The sequence below is a fragment of the Phoca vitulina genome, unplaced genomic scaffold (assembly GCF_004348235.1).
Source record: "Phoca vitulina isolate PV1807 unplaced genomic scaffold, GSC_HSeal_1.0 scaffold7, whole genome shotgun sequence".
NCBI lineage: Eukaryota > Metazoa > Chordata > Mammalia > Carnivora > Phocidae > Phoca > Phoca vitulina.
In genome coordinates, this window is record NW_022589710.1 from 26,372,243 (window position 1) to 26,398,397 (window position 26,155).

Genomic DNA, 26,155 nt, shown 5'->3' on the forward strand with positions numbered 1-26,155 from the left:
AGTTGATAAACACTTGGGCTGCTTTCACAGTTTGGCTATTGTAAATAATGCTGCAATGAACATGGGTGTGCATATATCTTTACAAATTAATGTTTTCATATTTTTTGAGGAGATACCAAGTCATGCAATTACTAGATCATAGCATAGTTCTATTTTTAACTTTTTGAGACACCTCTATACTGTTTTCCATAGTGGCTGCACCAGTTTGCATTCCCACCAACATTGCATGATGGTTCCTTTTTCTCCACATCCTTGCCAGCACTTGTCATTTCTTTTGTTGTTGATTTTAGCCATTTTGACAGGTGTGAGGTGGTATTTCATTGTGATTTTGAATTGCATTTCCCTGATGGAAGCAATGATGAATATCTTTGCACGTGTACGTGTACATTGGCCATCTGTATGTCTTCTTTGGAGAAATGTCTGTTCATGTCTCTGCTTATTTTTTAAATGGATTATTTTTTGTGTGTTGAGTTGTATAAGTTCTTTCTATATTTTGGATAATAATCCTTTATCAGATATGTCATTTGCAAATATCTTCTTCCACTCCATAGGTTGCATTTTGGTTTTGTTGATTGTTTCCTTCTCTGTGCAGAAGCTTTTTATTTTGATGTAGTCCCAATAGTTTATTTTTGCTTTTGTTTCCTTTGCCTCCGGAGACATATTTAGAAAAAAGTTGCTGTGGTTAATGTCAAAGAAATAACTGCCTTCTATGATTTTTATGGTTTCAGTTCTCACATTTAGGTTTGGAATTTATTTTTGTGTGTGGTGCATGAAAGTGGTCCAACTTCTTTCTTTTGCATGCTGCTGTCCAGTTTTCCCAACACCATTTGTTGAAGAGATTGTCTTTTTCCCATTGGATATTCTTTCCTGCTTTGTTGAGATTAATTGGTCATATAGTTGTGGGTTTATTTCCGGATTTTGTATTCTGTTCTATTGATCTATGTGTCTATTTTTGTGCCAGTATCATACTGTTTTCATTACTACAGGTTTGTAGAATTACTTGAAGTCTGTAATTATGATGCCTCCAGTTTTACTTTCCTTTTTCAAGATTGCTTTGGCTATTCAAGGTCTTTTGTGGTTCCATACACATTTTAGGATTGTTCATTTTGAAAAAAAAAAAAAAATGCTATCAGTATTTTGATAGGGACTACATTAAATGTGTAGATTGTTTTTAAAATATTTTAACAATATTTGTTCTTCTAATCCATGAGCATGGAATGTCTTTCCATTTTTTTTTTAAGATTTTTTATTTATTTATTTGCCAGAGAGAACACAAGCAGGGAGAGCAGCAGGCAGAGGGAGAAGCAGGCAGAAGGAGAAACAGGCTCCCCACTGAGCAAGAAGCCCGATGCGGCACTCGATCCCAGGACCCTGGGATCATGACCTGAGCCGAAAGCAGACACTTAACTGACTGAGCCACCCAGGCATCCCTGTCTTTCCATTTCTTTGTGTTGTGTTCCATTTCTTTCATCAGTGTTTTATAGTTTTCAGAGTACAGGTCTTTCACCTCTTTGGTTAGGTTTATTCCTAGGTATTTTATTATTTTGGGTCCAATAGTAAATGAGATTGTTTTCTTAATTTCTCTTCCTGCTGCTTCATTATTGGTGGCTAGAAATGCAACAGACTTCTGTACATTGATTTGATATTCTGCAGCTTTACTGAATTCGTACATCTGTTCTAGCAGTTTTTTGGTGGAGTCTTCAGGTTTTCTATATAGAGTATCACGTCATCTGCAAATAGTGAAAGTCTTATTTCTTCCTTACCAATTTGGATGCCTTTTATTTCTTTTGATTGTCTGATTGTTGTGGCTAGACCTTCTAGTACCATGTTGAATAAAAGTGGTGAGAATGGACATCTTTGTCCATTAAGGATGAGGTTAGCTGTGAGTTTTTCATATACAGCCTTTATTACGTTGAGGTATATTCACTCTAAACGAACTTCATTGAGGGTTTTTATCATGAATGGATGTTATACTTTGTCAAATGCTTTTTCTGTGTCTATTGAAATTATTATATGGTTCTTATCCTTTCTCTATTGATGTGATGTATCACGTTGATTGATTTGCAAATATTGAACCACTTTTTTTTTTTTAAGATTTTATTTATTTGACAGAGAGAGACACAGTGAGATAGGGAACACAAGCAGGGGGAGTGGGAGAGGGAGAAGCAGACTTCCCGCAGAGCAGGGAGCCCGATGCAGGGCTCCATCCCAGGACCCTGGGATCATGACCTGAGCCGAAGGCAGACGCTTAACAACTGAGCCACCCAGGCGCCCCTTGAACCACTCTTGCAACCCAGGAATACATCCCACTTGATCGTGGTGAATGATTTTTTTAATGTATTGTTGGATTCAGTTTGCTAGTATTTTATTGAGTATTTTTGCATTTAAGCTCATCAGGGATATTGGCCTGTAGTTCTCTTTTTTTGTGTGGTGTCTTTATCTGGTTTTGGTATCAGGGTAATGCTGGCCTCATAGAATGAATTTAGAAGTTTTCCTTCCTTTTCTATTTTTTGAAATAGTTTGAGAAGAATAGATACTGGGTCTTCCTTAAATGATTGGTAGAATTTGCCTAGGAAGCCATCTGGTCGTGAACTTTTGTTTGTTGGGAATTTTTTAATTACTGACTCAATTTCTTTGCTGGTTATCTGTCTATTCAAATTTTCAATTTCTTCCTGTTTTAGTTTTGGTATTTTATATGTTTTTATGAATTTATCCATTTCTTCTAGGTTGTCCAATTTGCTGGCATATAGTTTTTCACAATACTCTCTTATAATTGTTTGCATTTCTTTGGTGTTGGTTGTTATTTCTCCTCTCTCATTTATGATTTTATTTATTTCAGTCCTTTCTCTTTTTTTATTGATAAATCTGGCTAGAAGTTTATCAATTTTATTGATTTTTTTTTTTTCAAAAAACAGCTCCTGGTTTCATTGATCTGTTCTATTGGTTTTTTAGTTTTCTATATCATTTATTCTGCACTAATATTTATTATTTCCTTTCTTCTGCTAGTTTTAGGTTATGTGTGTTGTTCTTTTTCTAGCTCCATTAGGTATAAGTTTGGGTTGTTTATTTGGAATTTTTCTTCCTTCTTGAGGTAGGCCTGTATTTTATAAATTTCCCTCTCAGAATCACTTTTTCTGCATCTCAAAGTTTTTGGACCATCGTATTTTCATTTTTATTTGTTTCCATGTACTTTTTTTAGTTCTTAACTTATTTCCTCGTTGACCAATTCATTGTTTAGTAGCATGTTATTTAACCTCCATATATTTGTGGTCTTTCCAGATTTTTTCTTGTGGTTGACTTCTAGTTTCAAAGTGTTGTGGTCAGAAAAGATGCATGGTATGTCTTCAGTCTTCCTGAATTTGTTGAGGCTTGTTTTGTGGGCTAATATGTGATCTATTCTGGAGAATGTTCCATGTGTACTTGAAAAGAATGTGTATTCTAGACTTTTAGGATGTAATGTTCTGAATATGTTAAATCCATCTGTTCCAGTGTGTCATTCAAAGCCATTGTTTCCTTATTGATTTTCTGTTTAGATGATCTGTCCTTTGATGTTATTGGGGTGTTAAAGTCCCCTACTATTATTGTATTAAAATCAGATTCATTTCTTCATGTTTGTTATTAACTGTTTTATGTATTTGGGTGCTCCAATGTTGGATGCATAAATATTTACAATTGTCATATCTTCTTGTTGGATTATCCCATTTATTATTATATAGTGTCCTTCTTTGTCTCTTGTTGCAGTCTTTATTTTAAAGTCTAGTTTGTTTGGGGGCACCTGGGTGGCTCAGTCAGTTAAGCATCTGCCTTCAGCTCAGGTCATGGGATTGAGCCTCACTTTGGGCTCTCTGCTCAGCAGGGAGCTGCTTCTCCCTCTCCCTCTGCCTGCTGCTCCCCCTGTTTGTGTGCTCTCTCTCTGTCATGTAAATAAATAGAATCTTTAAAAAAAATAAAGTCTAGTTTGTCTGATATAAGTATTGCTACTCTGACTTTCTTTGGACACCCATTTGCATGTTAGATGTTTCTCCATCCCCTTACTTTCTATTTATTTTTTTAAGTAAGTTCTATGCCCAACAAGGGCTTGAACTCATGACCCCAAGATCAAGAATCCCATGCTATACCAACTGAGCCAGCCAGGTGCCCCCATCCCCTCACTTTCAATCTGTAGGTGTCTGTAGGTCTAAAATTAGTCTCTGATAGGCAACATGTAGATGAGTCTTGTTTTTTATCCATTCTGTCACCCTATGTCTTGATTGGAGCATTTAGTCCATTTATATACAAAGTAATTATCGATAGATACGTATTAATTGCCATTTTATTTCTTGTTTTGTGTTTTTTTCCCATAGTATGAATGTTATTACATTTGATGAGGTCACTGAGTTCCCTAAGTCTATTCTTGTTTTGCATAATTCTCTTTTCTCTCTTTTGTTCAGCTTGATTACTTTCCAATACTCTGTCCTCTAAGTCATTAATTCGTTCCTCTGATTCTTCCATCCTGCTGTTCATTCTGTCAAGCATCTTTCTCAATTTGTTTATTGAGCCCTTTATCTCTGCTATGTTGTTCCTTAAGGGTCTCACTTATATATCATCTACTCTTTTCTCATGCCCAGTGAATATCCTTATGATCATTGCTTTGAATTCTCTATCAGACATGTTATTTATATCTGTTTCACTTAGATCCTGCTATGGCATTGTAGTGTTCTTTAATTTGGGTCAAATTTCTCTGTCTCCTCATTTTGTCTACCTGACAGAAGAAATTAAAAAAAAAAAAGAGGGGCAGCTGGGTGTCTCAGTCATTAAGCATCTGCCTTCAGCTCAGGTCATGATCCTGGGGTCCTGGGATTGAGCCCCATGTCAGGCTCCCTGCTCAACAGGGAGTCTGCTTCTCCCTCTCCCTCAGCCACTCTCCCCACTCATGCTCTCTCTCTCTCAAATAAATAAATAAAATCTTTTAAGAAAGAAAGGTATTAGTATCCTAAGAGACAAAAAGGTATTGTATCCTAGAAAGAACAGGCTCCTGTAAAGAAAAAATACTTTGAAGGTTAAAAAAAAGTTCTTAAAAATGAAATGTAGGCATTGAGAGAGAACATCTGAAAAAAAGTCTGGCTATTCAATTTATAGCTAGAGTAGCTAAAGCCTCATTTTTTTTTTTTTTTAATATGCAAGTAGTAGCAATGGTAGGCTTGAAAACGGTGCATTACTCTTCATGGGAACTTAAGCAATTGAGATGGAAACTATAGATAACTGTGTCTGTGAAAGTAATCTACATAGATGGATATGTATGCCTATCTATTCACCATGGAGAAGAGATTATGTTCACCATAATTCATTTTTGCATCAATTCCAAATTTTCCAATAAAGTTTCCATTTGAAAATTCCAGTTAAGTTTTTATTTGAAATTAACAAAAGTGGAAAAATCAACTTGACAAAAAGAAATTCTATAAAAAGCATTTGTTCTATAAGTATTTCAGTATTTACCATCTCTAAGCAACATGGTTCTACATGCAGTGAAAAACAATAAATAAAGTGTAGTTCGAGTTTAACTCTTCCTCAAATCTCGGGATACCTGTATTAACTAAACTTACATTAGAAAACATTCACAAATAAAACATATTTGTCATACTCTCATCTTTCTTCCCTTTATTTGAGGAGTTAAATAGGGAGACAAAATATGGAGTTGACATTTTAAGATGGAAAAATCATTTCAGATCACTTATAAATAGGTTGAGGGGCTTCTGGGTGGCTCAGTCAGGTAAGTGTCTGCCTTCAGCTCAAATCATGATCTCAGGCTCCTGGGATGGAGCCCTGTACTGGGGCTCCCTGCTCAGCAGGGACCCTGCTTCTCCCTATCCCTCTGCACCTCCCCCCACACATGCTCTCTCTCTCTCACATAAATAAATAAAATCTTTAAAAAAAAAGGTTGAAATTTTTTAATAAAATAAAGTGTGCTAATGATAACAGTATTTTAAATATTCATTAACTCAAAAATTCTAAATCAGTATTTTCTAAATTAGGGGCTACTACTTTATGGGATAAAGGTGGGTTATATGATGAAAAACATTTGATATCCATCAATCCATGTAATTCTTCTTACCTTTGTTTTTTTATTTTATTTAAATTCAATTAATTAACATATAGTGTATTATTAGTTTCGGAGGTAGAGTACAGTGATTCATCAGTTGCGTATAATACCCAGTACTCATTACATCACATGCCCTCATTAATGCCTATCACCCAGTTACCCCATCCCCCCACCCACCTCCCCTCCAGCAACCCTCAGTGTGTTTCCTATAGTTAAGAGTTTCTTATGATTTGTTTACCTCTCTGACTTCATCTTATTTTATTTTTCCCTCTCTTCCCCTATGATCCTCTGTTTTGTTTCTTAAATTCTACATATGAGTGAAATCATATAATTGTCTTTCTCTGATAGACTTATTTCACTTAGCATAATACCCTCTAGTTCCATCCACATTGTTGCAAATGGTAAGATTTCTTTTTGGGGGGGGCGCCTGAGTGGCTCAGTCGGTTAAGCGGCTGCCTTCGGCTCGGGTCATGATCCCAGGATCCTGGGATTGAGCCCCATGTGGGGTTCCCTGCTCGGTGGGAAGCCTGCTTCTCCCTCTCCCACTCCCCCTGCTTGTGTTCCCTCTCTCGCTGTCTCTCTCTGTCAAATAAATAAATAAAATCTTAAAAAAAAAAAAAAGATTTCTTTTTTTGATGGCTAAGTAATATTCCATTGTACTTCTTCATACCTTTGTAATAAAGAATAATAGCCTTCTATAAATGGCCCATTTATTCAGTTCTTCTGATATTAAGAAAGCCCTGGAAAGATATGGTCCCTCTGACATAAATTAACATCAGCAAATCATTTAGATGTATGTTATTTACCATTCTAAACTTCAAAAAAATCTACATAAAGTACATGTTTATTATGTTTCATGAACTTTCATATTATCAAATAATATATAAATACTTGACATTTTTTGTATTATTAACTTTTTTTTTACTCAGGATCATGTCCTGTTAGCTATATTCTTTTTTTTTTTTTTTTTTTTTTATTATTAAAGATTTTATTTATTTATTTGAGAGAGAGAGAATGAGAAAGAGCACATGAGAGGGGGGAGTGTCAGAGGGAGAAGCAGACTCCCTGCCGAGCAGGGAGCCCGATGCGGACTCGATCCCGGGACTCCAGGATCATGACCTGAGCCGAAGGCAGTCGCTTAACCAACTGAGCCACCCAGGCGCCCTCCTGTTAGCTATATTCTATAAATACTTGGAATCTACCAGTATCAGATCATTGTTTGTAATCTTAGTATACTATAAATGTGATTTAAGCACCTGGTTGAATCTATGATGCATTATAACATATTCTGCAAATCTGGGCAGATAGCTGACCTTTAATTCTTCCTTATTCTGCTCAACTCCCTCTCAGGCCCATTAGTTGACCCTGTACATGACCTTAGTCTTATTACACTTCCCACCCTCTTCCCATTCTGTTCTTCATTTGAAACTGTTAAATGCCTTCACTGAAATCTAGCTTTTTCTAGATGACACTTTGTGTATAAGGATAAACTGCCCCCCATCTCAATTTGTGGGAAGAAAAATCAGCCTATTTTATGTTTCCCAATACTACTTACTGATGTTATATCATCATCATCTCTGAAATCCATGCCATCTGATTAGGTCATCATTGGCTATAATAATAACTTCCACTTTCCTGGATGAATCAGCACTTTCCTTCTTCTGGCGTGGTCTGCTGTTATATAGATCTTTTTAAAGCCAATATTGATAATCCATCAATGTGTCTCAATTCAGTGGCTTCTCAGAGCTCTAAAACCCTCCCTTTCTATTTGAGCCACCCAACAGCAAGGCCACACCTTGGCTCAGCTATTGAAAATGAAGCAATTCTTTAATACCCATCACCAGGGTATTAAAGAGGGCACATATTGAAGGGAGCACTGGGTGTTATACGCAAACAATGAATCATGGAACACTACATCAAAAACTAATGATGTAATGTATGGTAATTAACATAACATAATAAAATAAAATTTTAAAAAAACTAATGATGTACTGTATGGTGACTAACATAACATAATAAAAAAAAATAAAAAGGAAATGAAACAATTCTTTCTAACCAGTGTCTTCTATCTCTTTTCCCTTATACAGCTTGAAATCATCCTTTAATCTGTTTTTCACCCTCATCTTAACTTTTAGTCACTTTACCACTTCTGTTTTCCCTACTCCATTACCTTCCTTGTGATATTTTTTGCACTTAGAACCTAGTCAATCTAGTATTCCCCTTACTTGACTTTATGCTGTGCCAATATAGTTCACTCACCCACTTTTTCTTTCTCTATGGTAGTTTCACATGTTACAGTTTTAAATTATTACATGAAAAATGCAGCCTAGTTATTTGAACTTTTTATAATAGCATCTATTTTTTTTCCTATTAGATTGTTTCAATTTAAAAATTAGGAAATCTTGCAGACAGTGTCCACTGTCAAGTACCTGACTTTAACTGGACCTATCTGCTCCTCAAAATATTCCTTTATAACCTTCTGTTCATGTGTTCAAAATGTTTTCCATATTATAAGTGCTTAAATCTAACATCCCTTCTCAGGATATGACCTTGCCTCCTACTTTACTAGAAAAAAATAGAATCCATCTGCCCAATTCTCTCATCCATCTTCTCTATATCAAAATGATTATATCCATGCTACATCCAAATTTCTGATTTTAACAGAGCTGGTTTATAGATTATTTTAAATTTTCTCTGCAGAACTCCTACTTTTTCTTCAACTATCTTTTCTAACCTCTTGACTCAAAAGTATGTGTTTTCCTTTTAAAGGCTAACCTGCTTCTTCTAGAGCCTTCTTTAACAATAGAACTCTCCCTTCCTCTCTCCTGCTCTCCATTTATCATTTCACCATCTCTAGTTTATTTCTGACCAGCAGATTATTAAATCAGAAACTGTGAAAGGTCTGAGACCTTACCTTACTTGAAAGCTAACAGATTAGCTTGCCACAGTTGTATATACATATACTGACAGAAAACACAAGACCCATGGGGTCAGAGAAAAAGACCATTTATTACTCATGGCAAAAACAACCAAAGTAATGTCTTGCTTCAGGTCCTGAGCCCCAATTCCCATATGGTTAACACAGTGAGGGCCAGATGTTACTTGTGCCTACAGCAAGATATGTTACAGGGTAAGAACCCTGAAATAAGGAAGGGAGACAGACAGTCAGACCTTATCTTTACTCTGGAATGTAAGCAAGGACAGATACAGAGACTTTATCATCCCCGCCCCCACACCCAAATGTCCCCAGGGAGAGAGATATTCTCTATCTTTATTCCACTAGCCAAGAAATAAATCTTCCCTCTGGACTTAAGGTAGACACTGTCTCTACTTTTCAAGGATGTTTGCTATGCAAAGCCCTTTGCTCAGAAGACCTGGACCATGCAGAAATGTGCAATGTTCATAGAGAAATGTCTCTCACCACAGATTTTCCCAGGTTTCTCTTATCTTCACATATATCTCATATAGTCTATACTCACTGTCTTTGTTGTTGTACTCTCTATTAACTCCTTGTACTTTTGTTCTGTTTATTCCACCGAAAACTATTCTGTCCAAGGTATCCATGACATACTGGTAACCCAACCAAATGGTCTTTTTTTTTTAATTTTTTTATTGTTATATTAATCACCATACATTACATCATTGGTTTTTGATGTAGTGTTCCATGATTCATTGTTTGTGCATAACACCCAGTGCTCCACGCAGAACATGCCCTCCCCAATACCCATCACCAGGCTAACCCATCCTCCCACCCCCCTCCCCTCTAGAACCCTCAGTTTGTTTTTCAGAGTCCGTCGTCTCTCATGGTTCGTCTCCCCCTCCAATTTCCCCCCCTTCATTCTTCCCCTCCTGCTATCTTCTTCTTCTTTTTTTTCTTAACATATATTGCATTATTTGTTTCAGAGGTACAGATCTGTGATTCAACTTTTCTTAATCATTCTTGACTTTTTGCAGAATTTAATAAAGGCTATCCTTGCTTCCTATTACCTCTAAACTACTCTGCTGTTTTCTATGACTAATCTGATTCTTAGATCTGTCTCCTTTGCCTATCTCTCTTTCCTTCCCTCTTTTTGATTTTTCATTCTATTAGATGTGAACATATCATAGGTTGACTTTCTATTCTATATTGTTCCTTCAAATGTCTTCTAGTTTGAGTTTCAGTTGTCATCTCTGTGGTGACTGTAATTTCCTTCTTATAATCCAAAACTCAACTATCTTCTCAATATTTCTGCCTATAGGTAATAAATTTTAAACCTAAGAATCAATTCCACAATCTGACTTTTTAAAATTTTTGTCAGTGGTGCACTCATTCTATCAATGCTTTATTTTTTTTAAAGAACAAATTTATTCCTACACACAGCCATCTACATGCATCTCCAAAGAATTATGGTGAGTGAAAAAATCCAATTCCAAGAGGTTACATATTGTATAATTTCATTCATATAACATTCTTTTCTTTTTTATCCAGTATAATTGTTTACAGTGTTATATTGGTTTTAGTGTACAATATAGTGATTCAACAATTCTGTACATTACTCACTGCTCATCACAATAAGTATACTCTTAATTCCCTTTACCTATTTCATCCATCCTTCCACTCACCTTCCCTCTGGTAACCACCAATTTGTTCTCTATATTTTCTCTAGGAGTCTTTTTTGTTATTTGTTTCTCTCTTTTTTTCTTTGTTCATTTGTTTGTTTCTTAAATTCCATATATGAGTGAAATCATATGGTATTTGTCTTTCTCTAACACTTCACTTAGACTAATACCCTCTAGATCCATCTCTGTTGTTGCAAATGGCAAGATTTCGTTGTTTTCTATGGCTGAGTAATATTCCATTGTATACATGTACCACATCTTCTTTATCCATTCATCTATCAATGGACACTTGGACTGCTTCCATGTCTTGGCTATCATAAATAATGCTTCAGTAAACATAGAAGTGCATATATCTTTTCATATTAGTGTTTTCATATTCTTTGGGTAAATACCCAGTATTTGAATTACTGGATATTTAATTTTTTGAGGAACATCCATACTGTTTTCCACAGTGGCCACACCAGTTTGCATTCCCACCAATAGTACACGAAGGGTTCTTTTTTCCCACATCCTCACCAAGACTTGTTCTTTCTTTTTTTTTTTTTAAGATTTTATTTATTTATTTGTCAGAGAGAAAGAGAGAGAGAGAGCACAAGCAGGGAGAGCGGCAGGCAGAGGGAGAAGCAGGCTCCCTGCTGAGCAAGGAGCCCAATGTGGGACTCCATCCCAGGACCCTGGGATCATGACCTGAGCTGAAGGCAGACGCTTAACCGACTGAGCCACCCAGGCGTCCCAAGACTTGTTCTTTCTTGCGTTTTTTATTTTAGGCATTCTGACAGGTGATATCTCATTGTGGTTTTGATTTGCATTTCCCGATAATGAGTGATGTTGAGCATCTTTTCATGTGTATGTTGGCCATCTGTATGTCTTCTTTGAAGAAATGTCTGTTCATGTCTTTTGTCCATTTTTAATTAGATTATTTGTTTTTTTGGTGTTGAGTTGTATAAGTTCTTCATATATTTTGGATATTAACCCCTTTTTGGATATTCGTTTGCAAATATCTTCTTCCATTCAGTAGGTTGTCTTTTTGTTTTGTCGATGGTTTCCTTTGTTGTACAGAAGCTTTTTATTTTGATGTGGTCCCAATAGTTTGTTTTTGCTTTTGTTTCCCTTGCCTGAGGAGACATAGCTAGATAAATGTTGCTATGGTCAATGTCAGAAAAACTACTGTTTGTGCTCTCTTCTAGTATTTTTATATTTTATATTTATATTTTCAGTTCTCACATTTAGGTCTTTAGATTCATAACCTGAGAATGTGGTTGAGTAGACTCAGTCAAGTTCAACAATATTTTAACTAGAGTCCTTCACACCATTCTAATCCATTTTCTACACTTCACCTAAGAAATCACTCAAACATAAAATCGTATTACAGAGTTTATGGGAGTTAAAGACTAATTCTTTAGCATTTTTATACAAGATCTCCACAACTGGACAACTGCTTGCCCCTCCAATTTCACTTGGCTGTATTTCACCAAAATACTTGCTTTGACCTAAAATCACTGGTCATTTATTCCAACATGTTCTGAAAACTTACTATGAACCAAGCTTTATGCTCGGTACTAGGGCTATAAATATGAGTAAGTTCTGGTGTCTCTTAAGAGGTAAATAAAAATGTAAATAAATACTGTAAAATGTGATTAGTAAAGCAAGGATACAGAGTGGTGTTTCTCTTCCTAAGTCATTTAAGGTGACATATCAAAGATAACACAGGTAAAGTCTTGAAGGATGAGTTGGAATTTGTTATATGACACAGAAAGCTTATTTCAGGGAAAGTAAAAATGCATAGGAAGGCACAAAGATGTGAAACTGAATCCCTTATTTGAAGAGTTGTAGATAATCCAAAATGACTGACCATAGATTGAAGATGGGGATAAAAGGATGCAATGATGGGAAGGTGGGGCAAGATGATGAAAGACCTGTTATGTCAAAAGAAGTGTGGGCTTTGTCCTGGAGTAATATGATCAGATTTACTTTTTAAAATGAAAATGCTCCATAATAATAATAATTTATTCAGGCAATAGATGCCAAAACTAGTGGATGAAAGTTTGAAGAACAAAAGATACTTACATTGTAAATATCTCTCCACATGGTACTCATTACAATGAGAAAAATGGTAACTTAGTGGAGAAATTTGGTAGACACCACCTTAACCAATTGCTCAAAGTGAGCATCACAATAATGGGATAAATCAACATCATGAGCCTCCTGATGTAATTCATTGAGAAGAACGCAGCACCATCACTTCTGTGGTATTCCTACCAAAATGGATATCCTGAATCTAATTATGAAGAAACAGGTAAACCCAAACTGAGAAGCATTCTACAAAATCACTGAAAAGACAAAAGGAAAAATTGAAAATTAAAGGAGATTAAATGCACAGATTAAAGCATAATCCTGCTATTTTTCCCCAAAAATGGCATTATTGGAACAAAAGGCAAAATCTAAATAAGGTCTGAAGGTTAGGTAATAGTATTGTATTGACATTCAATTTTATAATATTCATAATTATATTGTGGTTACATAAGACAATTTTATTTTTTAAGGAAGTATACAATGAAGTACACATTTAGTGTTAAAGGAGCATCATATATACAACTTACTGTCAAATCATTTTTTTAAATCATATTAAAACATGTTCATATATAGAACATATTGTTTATAGCAGCATTATTCACAATACCCAAAAGGTGGAAGCTACTCAACTGTCCATTGATGGATGAATGGATAGACAAATTGTGATATATACATACAATGGAAACTTATTCAGCTTTTTTTTGTCCTACATTTATGTTTATTAAAAACTGACATAAACAAACAAAACCTGTACAAAAAATATCCCCAATCATGTATCACTTTGAAATAGTAATCTTGAGAGACATTATCACCTAGGACCCCCTCTTCCTCTTCCTCGTCCTCAGCCTCTTCCTGCAATAGCTTCCCTTTTCTTAGATTTCACCTTTGGTTCAACATCCACAAGTAGTGTATCCAGAGGTAAGCTGTCTGGTAGTATAAAATATCAAATGTTATTTCCTCAAATACTCAGTGTTTCCAGCTGTACCGGTTCTCTATTCTTCAAAGTCATTTTCACAGCTTTAAGATGGGTATTCATGCTGACATCTACACCTGTGATTGTTCCATGGACCTGTGTTCCATTCTTTAATTCGATGGTTACAGTTTCGTGACTCAATGATGAAATTGAACCTTATTCAGCTTTAAAGGGGATGGAAAATGTGACACGAGTTACAACATGGATGAACCTTGAAGACATTATGCTAAGTGATATGAGCCAATCACAAAAGAACAAATACTGTATGATTCCCCTTAGATGAGGTTACTAGAGCAGTCAAATTCACAGACAGAAAGTATAATGGTGGTTGCCAGGTGCTGGAGTAGAGAAGAATCAGGAGTTATTGTTTAATGAATACAGAGTTTTAGTTTGGGGGGGTGAAAAAGTTCTGGAGATGGATGATGGTGATAGTTTGCACAACGATGTGAATGTACTTAATGTAATTGAACTATACACTTAAGAATGTTTAAATGGGGGCCACCTGGGTGGCTCAGTTGGTAAGCTCCTGACTCTTGGTTTCAGCTTAGGTCGTGATATCAAGGTCATGGGATGGAGCTCAGTGTTGGACTCCAAGCTCAGCACAGAGCCTGCTTAAGTTTCTCTCTCCCTCTCCCCCTCCCCCCACTCTCTCTTTCTCTCTCTCTCTCTGTGTAAAATAAATACATAAGTCTCTAAAAAATGGTTGAGAGGTGCGTGGGTGGCTCAGTTGGTTAAGCATCTGCCTTTGGCTCAGGTCATGATCTCAGTGCCCTGGAATGGGCTGTGTCAGCCTCCTGCTCGGCAGGGAGTCTGCTTCTCCCTCTCCCTCTGCCCCCCCATGCCCACGCTCTCTCTCTCAAATAAATTTAAAAAATCTTTAACAAATGGTTAAATGGTGAGTTTTGTGTTATATATATATATATATATTAGTACAATTTATAAAAATAAAAATAAAAATTATATATAGACAGGTGAGAATAAAGGAAAAGTAGTAAAATGAACACTTACCTTCAAAAGATATAGATGGAATAAAGAATGGGAGCAGAGAAACCAACTGAAAATGTGTTGTAATATGTACCTTAGTAGTGGAGACAGAGAAAATGGATACATCTGAGAATGATTAGGGAACTAATAGGATAATATTTTAGACTCCTCTATCACATCTAGCTTCTGGTTAACCAAAATACACAGATATGCGTGTGTGCACAGGCTGCTATCTTTGCCTGAGCATTTACCTAACACTCATTTGCCCTTCATAACTTAGATCTGGCTCAAATGTTACTTCCTTTGAGAAGTCCTCACTGGCTCTACACAGTCTTTCCCCTTTCTCCTTACCTCACACCATTTCTTGGACTGAATTAATCTTTTCCCCTTCTTAGATGTTGTGATGGAATCTTTTGCATTGATATCACAGTGTGTCAAAATATATGGTTTATCTGTTTCTTCAATAAACTGAGCTCCTTGAGAGCAGAAACAATTACTATATTTATGAATCCACAGCACCTTTCATAATGTGTGCTCAATAAATGCTTAAATGGAATTAGTAAGTTATTGAGTACTTACACTATTTTTTTATTCTGTTTTATACTTGCCTCTTTCTTTCCATGTCCCCAAAGTTCACACCCTATTTCAATAGTCCTATAACCATAGTTCCTCTGTACTAGCCTGTGCACTGATGCCAGATTAATGAAATTTCATATTTTGGAGTTTCTACATAAAAATACTTCAGTATCTTCCCATCATCTAAATAAATAAAGTCCAAATTCACCAGTAAGAAATTAAGACCTTCCACACTATGCTCTCAGAATTTACCATGTTTATTTCAAATTCTATTTACCTACCTACTTAATTTTATTCAACAAGTATTTGAGAACCTACCCTTTGCAAGGCTTTGTGAAGGAAGGAAGTTTACTAAATATGATATATGCTCATTATCTTTGTGTTCATTTTTTGGTCCCTTGTTTCCTTTTACTACTTCATTGCATCTTAGGGGAAAATAATCTTTGGAGAACATTCAGCCATATTCATATTTAAGTAAGTAGTTCTATTTTAAGACAAAATGTAAGTGGGACACCTGGGTGGCTCAGTCAGTTAAACATCTGCCTTCAGCTCAGATTATGATCCTAGGGTCTTGGGATTGAGTCCCGCATCCAGCTCCTTGCTCAGCGGGGAGCCTGCTTCTCCCTCTGCCTGCTCTGCCTGCAGCTCTCCCTGGTTGTGTGCATTCTCTCTCTATCTCTCTGACAAATAAATAAATAAAATCTTTAAAAAAAAAAGGCAAAATGTAAATAATATATTGAAGTTTAGAATAGGTGGCAAGCTATCCAGCACAATGTCTGACTCATAATAAAAGTTCAATAAATGTTTAAACTGGATTAATTCTGTTTAAATTTTTAACGATAGAAATTTAAATTTAAGACTATAACAAAGAAAATTATTATTGATTTAAGCCTTTGGAAACCTGCTTATCTTTGCTTCGTGGTAGTTCAAATGTTAACACTTGAATTTACTTATGTTATTCGTAACATATTATTATTTGTAGTTGTATCACTTTGAAACACTAAGTCAAAACAAGTTTATTTGGGCGCCGGGGCACCTGGGTGGCTCAGTCATTAAGCGTCTGCCTTTGGCTCAGGTCATGATGCCAGGGTACCGGGATTGAGCCCCTCATTGGGCTCCCTGCACAGCAGGGAGTCTGCTTCTCCCTCTCCCTCTCCCCCTGCTTGTGTTCCCTCTCTCGTTGTGTCTCTCTCTGTCAAATAAATAAAATCTTAAAAAAAAAAAAAAAAGAATATTTGGGCACCTCGGTGGCTCAGATGGTTAAGTGTCTGCCTTCGGCTCAGGTCATGATCCCAAGGTCCTGGGATTGAGCCCCACATCGGGCTCCTGGCTCAGCGGGGAGCCTGCTTCTCCCTCTCCCTCTGCCTCTCTCCCTGCTCATGCTCTCTCTCTCTCTCTGTATCTCTGTGTCTCAAATGCATAAATAAAATCTTTAAAAAAAAAAAGGAATACTATATTACACGTTTTTTCAAAACCTTTTTCTATACTCTCTTTATAGGTTATATGTAAAGTCAGATGTGCCACTGAACTTGACAAACACAAGTAAGTTTCATGAGTAGCAAGATCTAATTTTTTTTCACAACAGACTTTTCAAGGTAGAAGGGCATGGTAGCTGAAGGTCCTATAGCAATTTTATAGGAAGTCCAGTAGTTAGATTAGCACATGGGAAATGAATTGAGTAACCGACAGTTCTCCCCCTTCAGCCATATCGCTGCCTAACACCTTTTTTTGCTGCTCTGCTACAGATAGTTTCCTAGGGCCCACACATACTAAAGTTAGATTTTACTGTTTAGATATACTGCATGTATAGTAGTATAGTTCCATGAAATAAGGAATGCTTCTGTACTGACTAACATCAAAAATGCGAGTGCTAAGCTGGGGAGTCAGGAGATTTGGGTTTCAGACCAATTCTCCCATTAACTTGTTGACCATGCAACTCATTTAACCTCTCTATACCTTGGTTTCCCCTGGGTATATGGGTAACTTCAAGGTCCACTTTGGGTTTCAAGTTATATATTATTATTTTTATTACATAATCTGAGAGAATACTAAGATCTGAACTTCTCAAACTAAAATCTTTGTACTTTGAATGTACACTTAAAAAAGATTGCTTGTTACAGATTACACATTACCTTCAATTAACCTCTTGTAAACTAGTTCCAAAGGCAGACAACATTTTATGATTCCCACTCTTGAAAGTGACCCAAAATAGAAGATATTAGGATGCCAAATAAATTTCTGGCTCATATTAATTAAGGTTATAAACATATTTGAATTGGGAATAGATAGCTGTTATAGCTACTTGATACAAATATCCACACCTTACCTGAAGAGTCGCAGTGGTCTCATTTTTCTTAGGGGAATATGGTGGAGGCATTTCATTTTCAGAGTTGCTGTGTATGCATAGTAAACATGCAACTTTATAGAAAGCCAGGGTATTGATGAGGTGCTTGAAACTCTACATATACTGTCCCTATGTTCTTCTTTGGTCATGTTTGAAAGTCATGTTTGCTATGGATAGAAGTTCATAAAAATTGAACATTATTTAAAACACATTTCCCTTAACCTCTTAAAATTAATATTAGTGATCAATTTAAATTTAGATAGAGTATATTAATTTTCCAAGCAAATTATAAAAGCCTGGTAATTCTTAGAATGGAAAGGTCAATGAAAATATGTTTAGTAGTTATAAAAATGAAAAGTGCAGGATTACTTTAATTAGTGTTAAAATAATCTTATATTATTCTTCCTGGTAGAGGCAACTGAGTTCAAGGCCCATTCAGTTATTTTTAAATTAATGTTTTAAAACCTAATGCCATTTTAAAATTGTTTAGATACTAATTTCACAACAGCAAAGATATCCCAAGTAACTCTGATTCTTAAATTTGTATTTAATGAAATTATAAAGATTTTAAGCTGACAGTATTATTGTACCTGAAGTAGCACACTAATTCAGAATTAAGTCTACTTTCTCATTAATATATAAACATCTAATAAATTTATTTTTTTTTTCTTTCAGAATTCTGTTGCATTTGGGCTTTATATTGGCAAGCCTTCTTTTTTTAGTGGTGAACTTGACTTGTGCAATGCTAGTCCACGGAGATGTCCCAGAAAATCAGTTGAAATGGACTGTGTTTGTTCGAGCATTAATTAATGATAGCCTGTTTATTCTTTGTGCCATCTCTTTAGTTAGTTACATATGCAAAATTACAAAAATGTCATCAGCAAATGTCTACCTCGAATCAAAGGTAAGTATATTTCTTAAATTTATACTTGAAAATCTAGCTTCAAATCCTCATCCTATGAAGCATATTTTAATGGAAAGCTTATGTTTTTTAAAAAGTGTTCTGAATGTAAGGTACATTTTTGAGCTTGAAAGAATGGTCACAAGATATTAAAAGGCATTCAAAACTTGGCCCTTACTAAATAATAGTTTTTTAAAAGTTTATATTGAGCATATTGTATTTTCTGCATAGGAGGGTAAATGAAGTAAACCAGAATTTTGTGAATGTGTCACAAATGGTCTAATATATAAGCCACACTAACAATTTAAGATTTCGTCAGTAACGGTGATAATATTGCCATTAAACAAATTTACCAGATTATGTCTACATACATTTGGGTTAGCAGTGTTAAGATGTCATACTTCTAAGGTGGTGTTTATTTGTATAAAGATTTAGCAAATGTTACTTCATCCCATCATATGAGGACCCTATGATTTTAAAACAGCTAGTCATGTAATTAAATTTATAAATGCCTTGCTTCTGCCTTTCCTTATGCTTTGTTTGGATCAGCAAACAGAGGCCAATGCTAACTTATTAACAAAGAACCATAAAAGTTTCTACTGTCAATTGACAATGTGGTTGAGCAGGAGTCAGTCGTCACAGTGTATATGTGTCACTGGGTATGTGGGTATAGATGTGTGGACTTGGGGGTGCGATTTATATATACTCACGAGCTTGCCCTAATTTAGCATCATTATCTATTCACTGAAGACAAGCAAGATAGTCTCTTAAACAGAACAGTTCTCTGAAATATAGTTAGACTTCACATATTGTTGCCTTCTTTCATATAATCCTAGTAAAAGCAAGGTGCTTTAATTGAATGTATGGTAATCAACTTGTCCTTTAAATTTAGGTAGATACTTTAATTTTAGTTTTTAAACATGTATCAGTAGAATGCAGGATAAATATAGATATAAAAATACAAACATATATTCAGAGAGAGAGAGAGACTTTCAAACCTATTAATCTTACCTGGAAAATTATTGTATCCAATTTCCATCCTAAAAAGTTCCCAAAATGTAAATATTTTTGCTAATTCTGGCTTCAGCTTAGTGTTAAAAATGATAATGTTATGGTATATAATCTTTTGGTGTAGCAACAGCATCTCCACTTAATGTAATAACATCGCCATAACATTCATACCTTGTGCTTATGTAGTGATAAAGCATAAATAGATGTGGTTGAATTTAAAAGGCTTCTTTTTGGGGTGCCTGGGTGACTCAGTCGTTAAGCGTCTGCCTTCGGCTCAGGTCCTGGGATCGAGCCCCACATGGGGCTCCCTGCTCGGCGGGAAGCCTGCTTCTCCCTCTCCCACTCCCCCTGCTTGTATTTCCTCTCTCGTGGTGTCTCTCTCTGTCAAATAAATTAAAAAAAAAAAAAAATCTTAAAAAAATAAATAAATAAAAGGCTTCTTTTCTGGATATCTAACAACTTTTAAAGTTTGGATTTACTTACTTTGAAATAGATATTTCTCTGCATATAGTAAAGTTGCCAATCCGAGAGGAAAATCTCATCTGATAACTCCTCCAGAATTATTTCAAACATCTTCCTCTATCGTATGAAAGGTATTCATTTTTTTATTATTATTATTTTAGAAGTCTTACATTTAAAAGGTGCATGGATTCAGAATTCTCTAGGAACATTAGAGAGACATGCTTAAATACATGCCTTTAAAGGTAAATATAATATGAGATACTAGATTATTTGTATTACATTGTATTGTTATGTAGTTCTTGGTCTTCCTAACTAGGTCATAAACTTATTTATTGAAAGAGTACATCATGTTGCTTCCATGTTCTCCTTGTAAAATCACTAGGCCCATTTTTATTTTTTGACTTCTGTACAGGAATAGCCATTTCTTTTATTCAATCAACAAATATAGGCTGAACATCTACCTCTGCCGCTTTCAAACTGAGTCTGCTTCCTACTATCCCTAAGAGCATTTCCTTAAAGCTCAGACTTTGGTCGTGTTTTTCTTTTTATTCTTCTTTCCTTCTCCTACATATTCAGGGATAATGAGATCTTCCATGATTTGTTTCAACTCAATCTTACCTACCTTATTTCTAAATGACACACAATATTCTTTCCTGTCTCTGTATCCTTAGGCTGTTTCATTTTCCAGGAACATCTCTCCCCCACCCAGTGCTCTATACCTGTGGGTCCTCATCTTACCAAACTTTGAAGGCATAACTCTAGTGTTTCCTGTTTTTATGAACTTAATTTGATTCCTTCTCCTTCCCTTCAAAAATAAAATTTAGAAACAACTATCTGAATTCTCTTTAAAAAAATTTTTTTTTATTTGGTTAGCAACTAGGACAGTGCTGTGTATTGGTTCTCTTTTTCAAAGTAGCAACTCTGGGGGTTTTTAAATATTAGTTATTGTCAATTTGAATAGTTTATTTCTGCTCTTTCATTTTTTTATCTTCTTACATATTTAAGGTTTTTACTTTGTCCTTTGTCTGTGTTCTTACATAGATACATGATTTATTATTTTGTAAACAACATATTTAGAGTGATATGTTTTCTCAAGTACTGCTTTGGCAGCTTCCCATCATCTTGTTATATTGTACAAACATTCTCATTTAACAAAACCAAAGGAAATTTTCTGTTTCAATTTCAGCCATGTCTCCAACATTACATACTTATATATCAATGTGAATTAGATATTATCTTTATCTATAGGTCTTCCTTCAACTTATTTTGGTGGAAGGTCTAAAATTTAGACATCTATCCTATTTAGGTCCCCCGACTTCCATGAGAAGTTATCAGTTTTACCCTCTGCTTGAGTGTCTATGCATATGAATCTGGCTTACTAAACATTATAGAATTTCTGTACTCCAGGTTCTTGAAATAAACTCTTAACTGTTAAATTAAAAAACTTAATCACCAGAAAGGTTACCTGAAAAGATATCTAGTCTTTCTTATCTATTCTACAGTTTATCTTTAGCCCAGTCCAATGTTTTGTACTCAGACTACATTGTACCATGGATAGAATTGTCTGTTCTGACCTGTACTTTGACATCATGCTTTGGCCTATACAAAGAAATATGTAAGAAATGTTTATCTTAAAAGTCACTATTGTATAATGTTCTTGAGGATATTGTCTACACAGTGTTCCACAGAAAAGATCTTTTTCTCCAGTTCAGTACCAGGTAAAACAGTATTGATTAAATCCTTTTTTTCTCTGACCACTATGCCATTCAGAGGCAAATATGTGGCTCACCTCTATATCAATCATAGATGACCTTATGATATCCACTTTGGGTTCTGGCTCTACCTCTAGTTTTATCTCATTTTCTTATTCCCCAGCACCACCACACACATACACATTCCTGTATATTTTTTTATTTTGTGTGCATCTCTGTAACTACTTCAAATTCTCTTTTGCAATGAGGGTGGTATAAATAAAAAATGGTATTGGATATATTTTGGATATGTTTATATCTTTTTTTCAGATATACCAATGTTTAGTTAATTTGGAAAGACCTTAGTGAAGTGTCATAATGATTAAGAGCTGGAAACCTGAGATCAAGGAGATAAGGCCATAAATCCCATCTCCTGTTTACTGGCTATGTGGCAGTGGACAAGTAACAGCATCTCTAAGCTTCAGTCAGCTGATCTGTAAAATAGAAATGATAGTGCTGATCTTATAGGTTATTATTAGGGTAAGGTCGTACCTTGTAAGGTGGTTAAAAGGACTAAATGAAATTTTATATAAAGTGCTTGGTATAATGCCTAGCACTTGGGACGTGCTTTTAAATGTTAGCTATTATGATCCTAACATGTACTAAGAGATGGTAATGTAGTTTCAGGAAGTTCTTGAATACCTGAAATTGTTGGCAAAATTTAACTGGAAAGGGGTCCTATACATGTAATCAAATTCTCAAAAGGAACAGTGATCCAAAACAGAATAAGAATCATTGAAGAAGGGGCGCCTGGGTGGCTCAGTCGTTAAGCGTCTGCCTTCGGCTCAGGTCATGATCCCAGGGTCCTGGGATCGAGCCCCACATCGGGCTCCCTGCTCTGCGGGAAGCCTGCTTCTCCCTCTCCCACTCTCCCTGCTTGTGTTCCTGCTCTCGCTGTGTCTCTCTGTCAAATAAATAAATAAAATCTTTAAAAAAAAAAAAAAAAAAAGAATCATTGAAGAAGTGAATTTCTCTTTTAAATATTTTATTTAAATATTTTATTTAAATTTTACGTGACTCCACCTTATTTATGTACCATTCCACACAACTTTTGATAAGGGTTGAAGTCTCTAATAGGTCACATTTCATCTAATATTTAACTAGCTTCCCTTTAAAATTTTTAGAAAAAAATATTGTTGAAATTCTGTAATGCATTTTTAATCGTAGGCATTTTTGTTCTGAAAACTACTGTATCTTTTATTACAATCTTAATATTCTTTTATTTGCACGGTCATGATAGATGATGCTATCTTAACTTTTTATCTATTGCTAACATTTCAAGTGTGTCTCATTAACTTAAAATATAGATTTGTTGGGGTTTTAACAAACCCTTTATATGGTAAACAAATCATTTGTATTTATTGACATGATTATGTGTTAGTATTGGTCTTTTTCTCCCATTAGGTATTTTTTATTGCTGTTTGCTTTGCCTTCATTTCTATGATTTCTGTGGTACATTCAAATTTATTTAATTTTTATCAGAATTATAGCATAACTTTTAACATTAAAATGCATAGTGATGGGCGCCTTGGTGGCTCAGTCAGTTAAGCGTCTGCCTTCAGCTCAGGTCATGATCCCGGGGTCCTGGGATCAACTCCCGCATCGGGCTCCCTGCTCTGCGGGGAGCCTGCTTCTCCCTCTCCTCCCCACTTGTGCTCTCTCTCACTATCTCTGTCTCTCTCTCTCTCAAATAAATAAATAAAATCTAAAAAAAAAAAAATGCATACTGATGGGGCTTTTGGGTGGCATAGTTGATTTAGTGTCCAACTCTTGGTTTCAGCTCAGATTGTGGTCTTAGGGTCATGAGATCGAGCCCCACATTAGGCTCTGAGCTCCAGGCTTTAGGCTCCGAGCTCCAGGCTCTGTGCTCCATGCTCCAGACTCAGGGCTTGGGGCTCTAGGCTCAGGGTAGAGTCTGCTTAAGACTCTCTCCCTGTCTACCCCTCTCCCCAGCTCGCACTCGCACTCACTCTGTCTCTCAAATAAATAAATCTTTTAAAAAATAAATGCATACTGATAAAATTATTTTTACTCTAATATTCCTTTCCATTTCAGAAAAAAATAAGAATAATTATAAAAATATAGAACATATATATTTTTTTAAAAGATTTTATTTATTTATTTGACAGAGAGAGACACAGCGAGAGAGGGAACACAAGCAGGGGGAGTGAGAGAGGGGGAAGCAGGCCTCCCGCCAAGCAGGGAGCCCGACGTGGGGCTCGATCCCAGGACCCTGGGATCATGACCTGAGCCTAAGGCAGACGCTTAACGACTGAGCCACCCAGGCGCCTATAGAGCATATATCATTTTTAATGAACAAAATAACTTATCAGCACAAAAAGGTTTAAACCAATGTAGATGCTTATTCCCTGTAATGATAGGTTAGGATTATCTGTATAAAAGACCACTCAGTGGCATGGTTGGAATAAAAGTTAAGCTTTTAGGGTTATTTCTCTGGTCAGGGATATGCACAATTTTATATCTAGGTGAGATTGTAAAAGGAATCATTGTCTGATACTTAGTATCAGATCAGCTTGTCTCTCAGTCTAGTCAGCCATTTGCAAATAATGCATTCTCTCTCTCCTGAATTCGTAAGTTTTAATTACTATGTAAACCTTTCTGTCCAATGTTCACTCAACCCTTTATCCATATTAATTTAATGTATTGAAATGGGAAACAGCATCAGCATCTTGCAGAGACACAGTAACATTCAATTTGACTGATATTTCTGATCTTTCATGCAGACCAGCTGATCCTATAAAACCAAGGCAGTGGTTTATAGAAATTTAAGTCATAATTAAAGAAATAGGCTAAAATACTATGAGTGTCTCTCTTCCACCACCTCGAAATATGATTTAACCAGAATTTGGGGAGGATTCTGGTAGGGAAATAGAGGCTGCACCATCCTCTGTAATGGTATGATTACCACTTTCCCAGTACTTTGCTTTAATTTCTCCTTAATTATGAGGATTTACTCTATCCATCTTAAGTTGTGGCACTTCTTTACTTTGCTGCCTTCATTACTCCAGTTCTTATACCCCAAGTCTTACTTATTATTCTGTTGCTGAGTAGACCCACCACACACTTGTCCCATTTTTAAAAATCCATAAGAGCCAGAGATCTAATTTCATTGTCTTTGCAGCATGAAACTATTTTTGAAACTGTTTAGATCTTATAATTATCAAAATTCAGTTGACCCTTGAACAACAGAGGGATTAGGGACACTGACCCACTACACAGTTTAAAACCTACATATGACAGGGTGCCTGGGTGGCTCAGTTTGGTTAAGTGGCTGACTCTTGATTTTGGCTCAGGTCATGATCTCAGGGTCCTGGGATCGAGCCCCATGTTGGGGCTTTGTGCTCAGCAGGGGGTCTGCTTGAGATTCTCTCTCACAATCTCCCTCTGCTCCTTCCCCCACTCATACTCTCTCTCTCATAAATAAATAAATCTTTTTAAAAATTAAAATAAAATAAAATCCACATATAACTTTTGACTCCCCAAAAACTTCTTCTAATATCTTTGTTTCTTTTTAAGTATAGGTGACACACTGACTCCCCAAAAATTTAACTACTAATAGCCTACTGTTGACTGGAAGCCTTACCAGTAATAAAAACAATCAGTTAACATATACTTTGTTTGTATATTATATGTATTATATACTGTTTTCTTATAATAAAGTAAACTAGAGGAAAGAAAATGTTATTAAGAGGATCATAAGTAAGTAAGGGGTGCCTGGGTGGCTCAGTTGGTTAAGTGTCTGCCTTCAGCTCAGGTCATGATCCTGGGGTCCTGGGATTGAGCCCTGAGTCGGGCTCCCTGCTCAGCAGGGAGTCTGTTTCTCCCTCTCCCTCTGACTCTCCCCGCGCTCGTGCTCTCACTCATGCTCTCTCTGTCTCTCTCCCTCTCTCTCTCAAATGAATAAATAAAAAGTCTTTAAAAAAAAAAAAAAGAAAATCATAAGCAAGAGAAAATACATTTACAATACTGAGTATTAAACAAAAAAATCTGTGTATAAATGGACCCATGGAATTCAAACCTGTTGTTCAAGGATCAACTGTATTATTTTTTAATTTGCTAATTGCTATTACTTTGTTTTCTGATTGTTGATGCTTAGTTTGGCATTTTTGCTATTACTTTGTTTTCTTATTGTTGCTTAGTTTGGCATTTTAATTTCAAAATGGAAATAGCATTTGTGAGATTGTTTCAAAAAAATATACGTAGGATTCTGCTTCTGGTAATGGCTGAGTAGCTTCTATTGGACAAACCTTCCACAGATAGCAATGATAAATTCTGGACAAAATATAAAAACACTGAAGGCACTGGAGAGCAACCACTTAGAAGAAGAAAATGACACTGAGTAAGTTTCCTGTTTTTTACAGCTTCTAACCTGAGGGAAGTT

General features: G+C 35.7%; 1 protein-coding gene across 1 annotated transcript in view; it reads left to right on the top strand.

Moving 5' to 3' along the window:
* GPR137C (G protein-coupled receptor 137C) overlaps positions 1 to 26,155 on the top strand; it is a 67,746-nt gene that overhangs the window by 22,443 nt on the left and 19,148 nt on the right. Inside the window, exons 2-3 of the mRNA XM_032405120.1 lie at positions 16,783 to 16,826; positions 18,304 to 18,532. Of these exons, the coding sequence (XP_032261011.1) occupies positions 16,783 to 16,826; positions 18,304 to 18,532 (273 nt within the window). The remainder of the gene's footprint in view (positions 1 to 16,782; positions 16,827 to 18,303; positions 18,533 to 26,155) is intronic.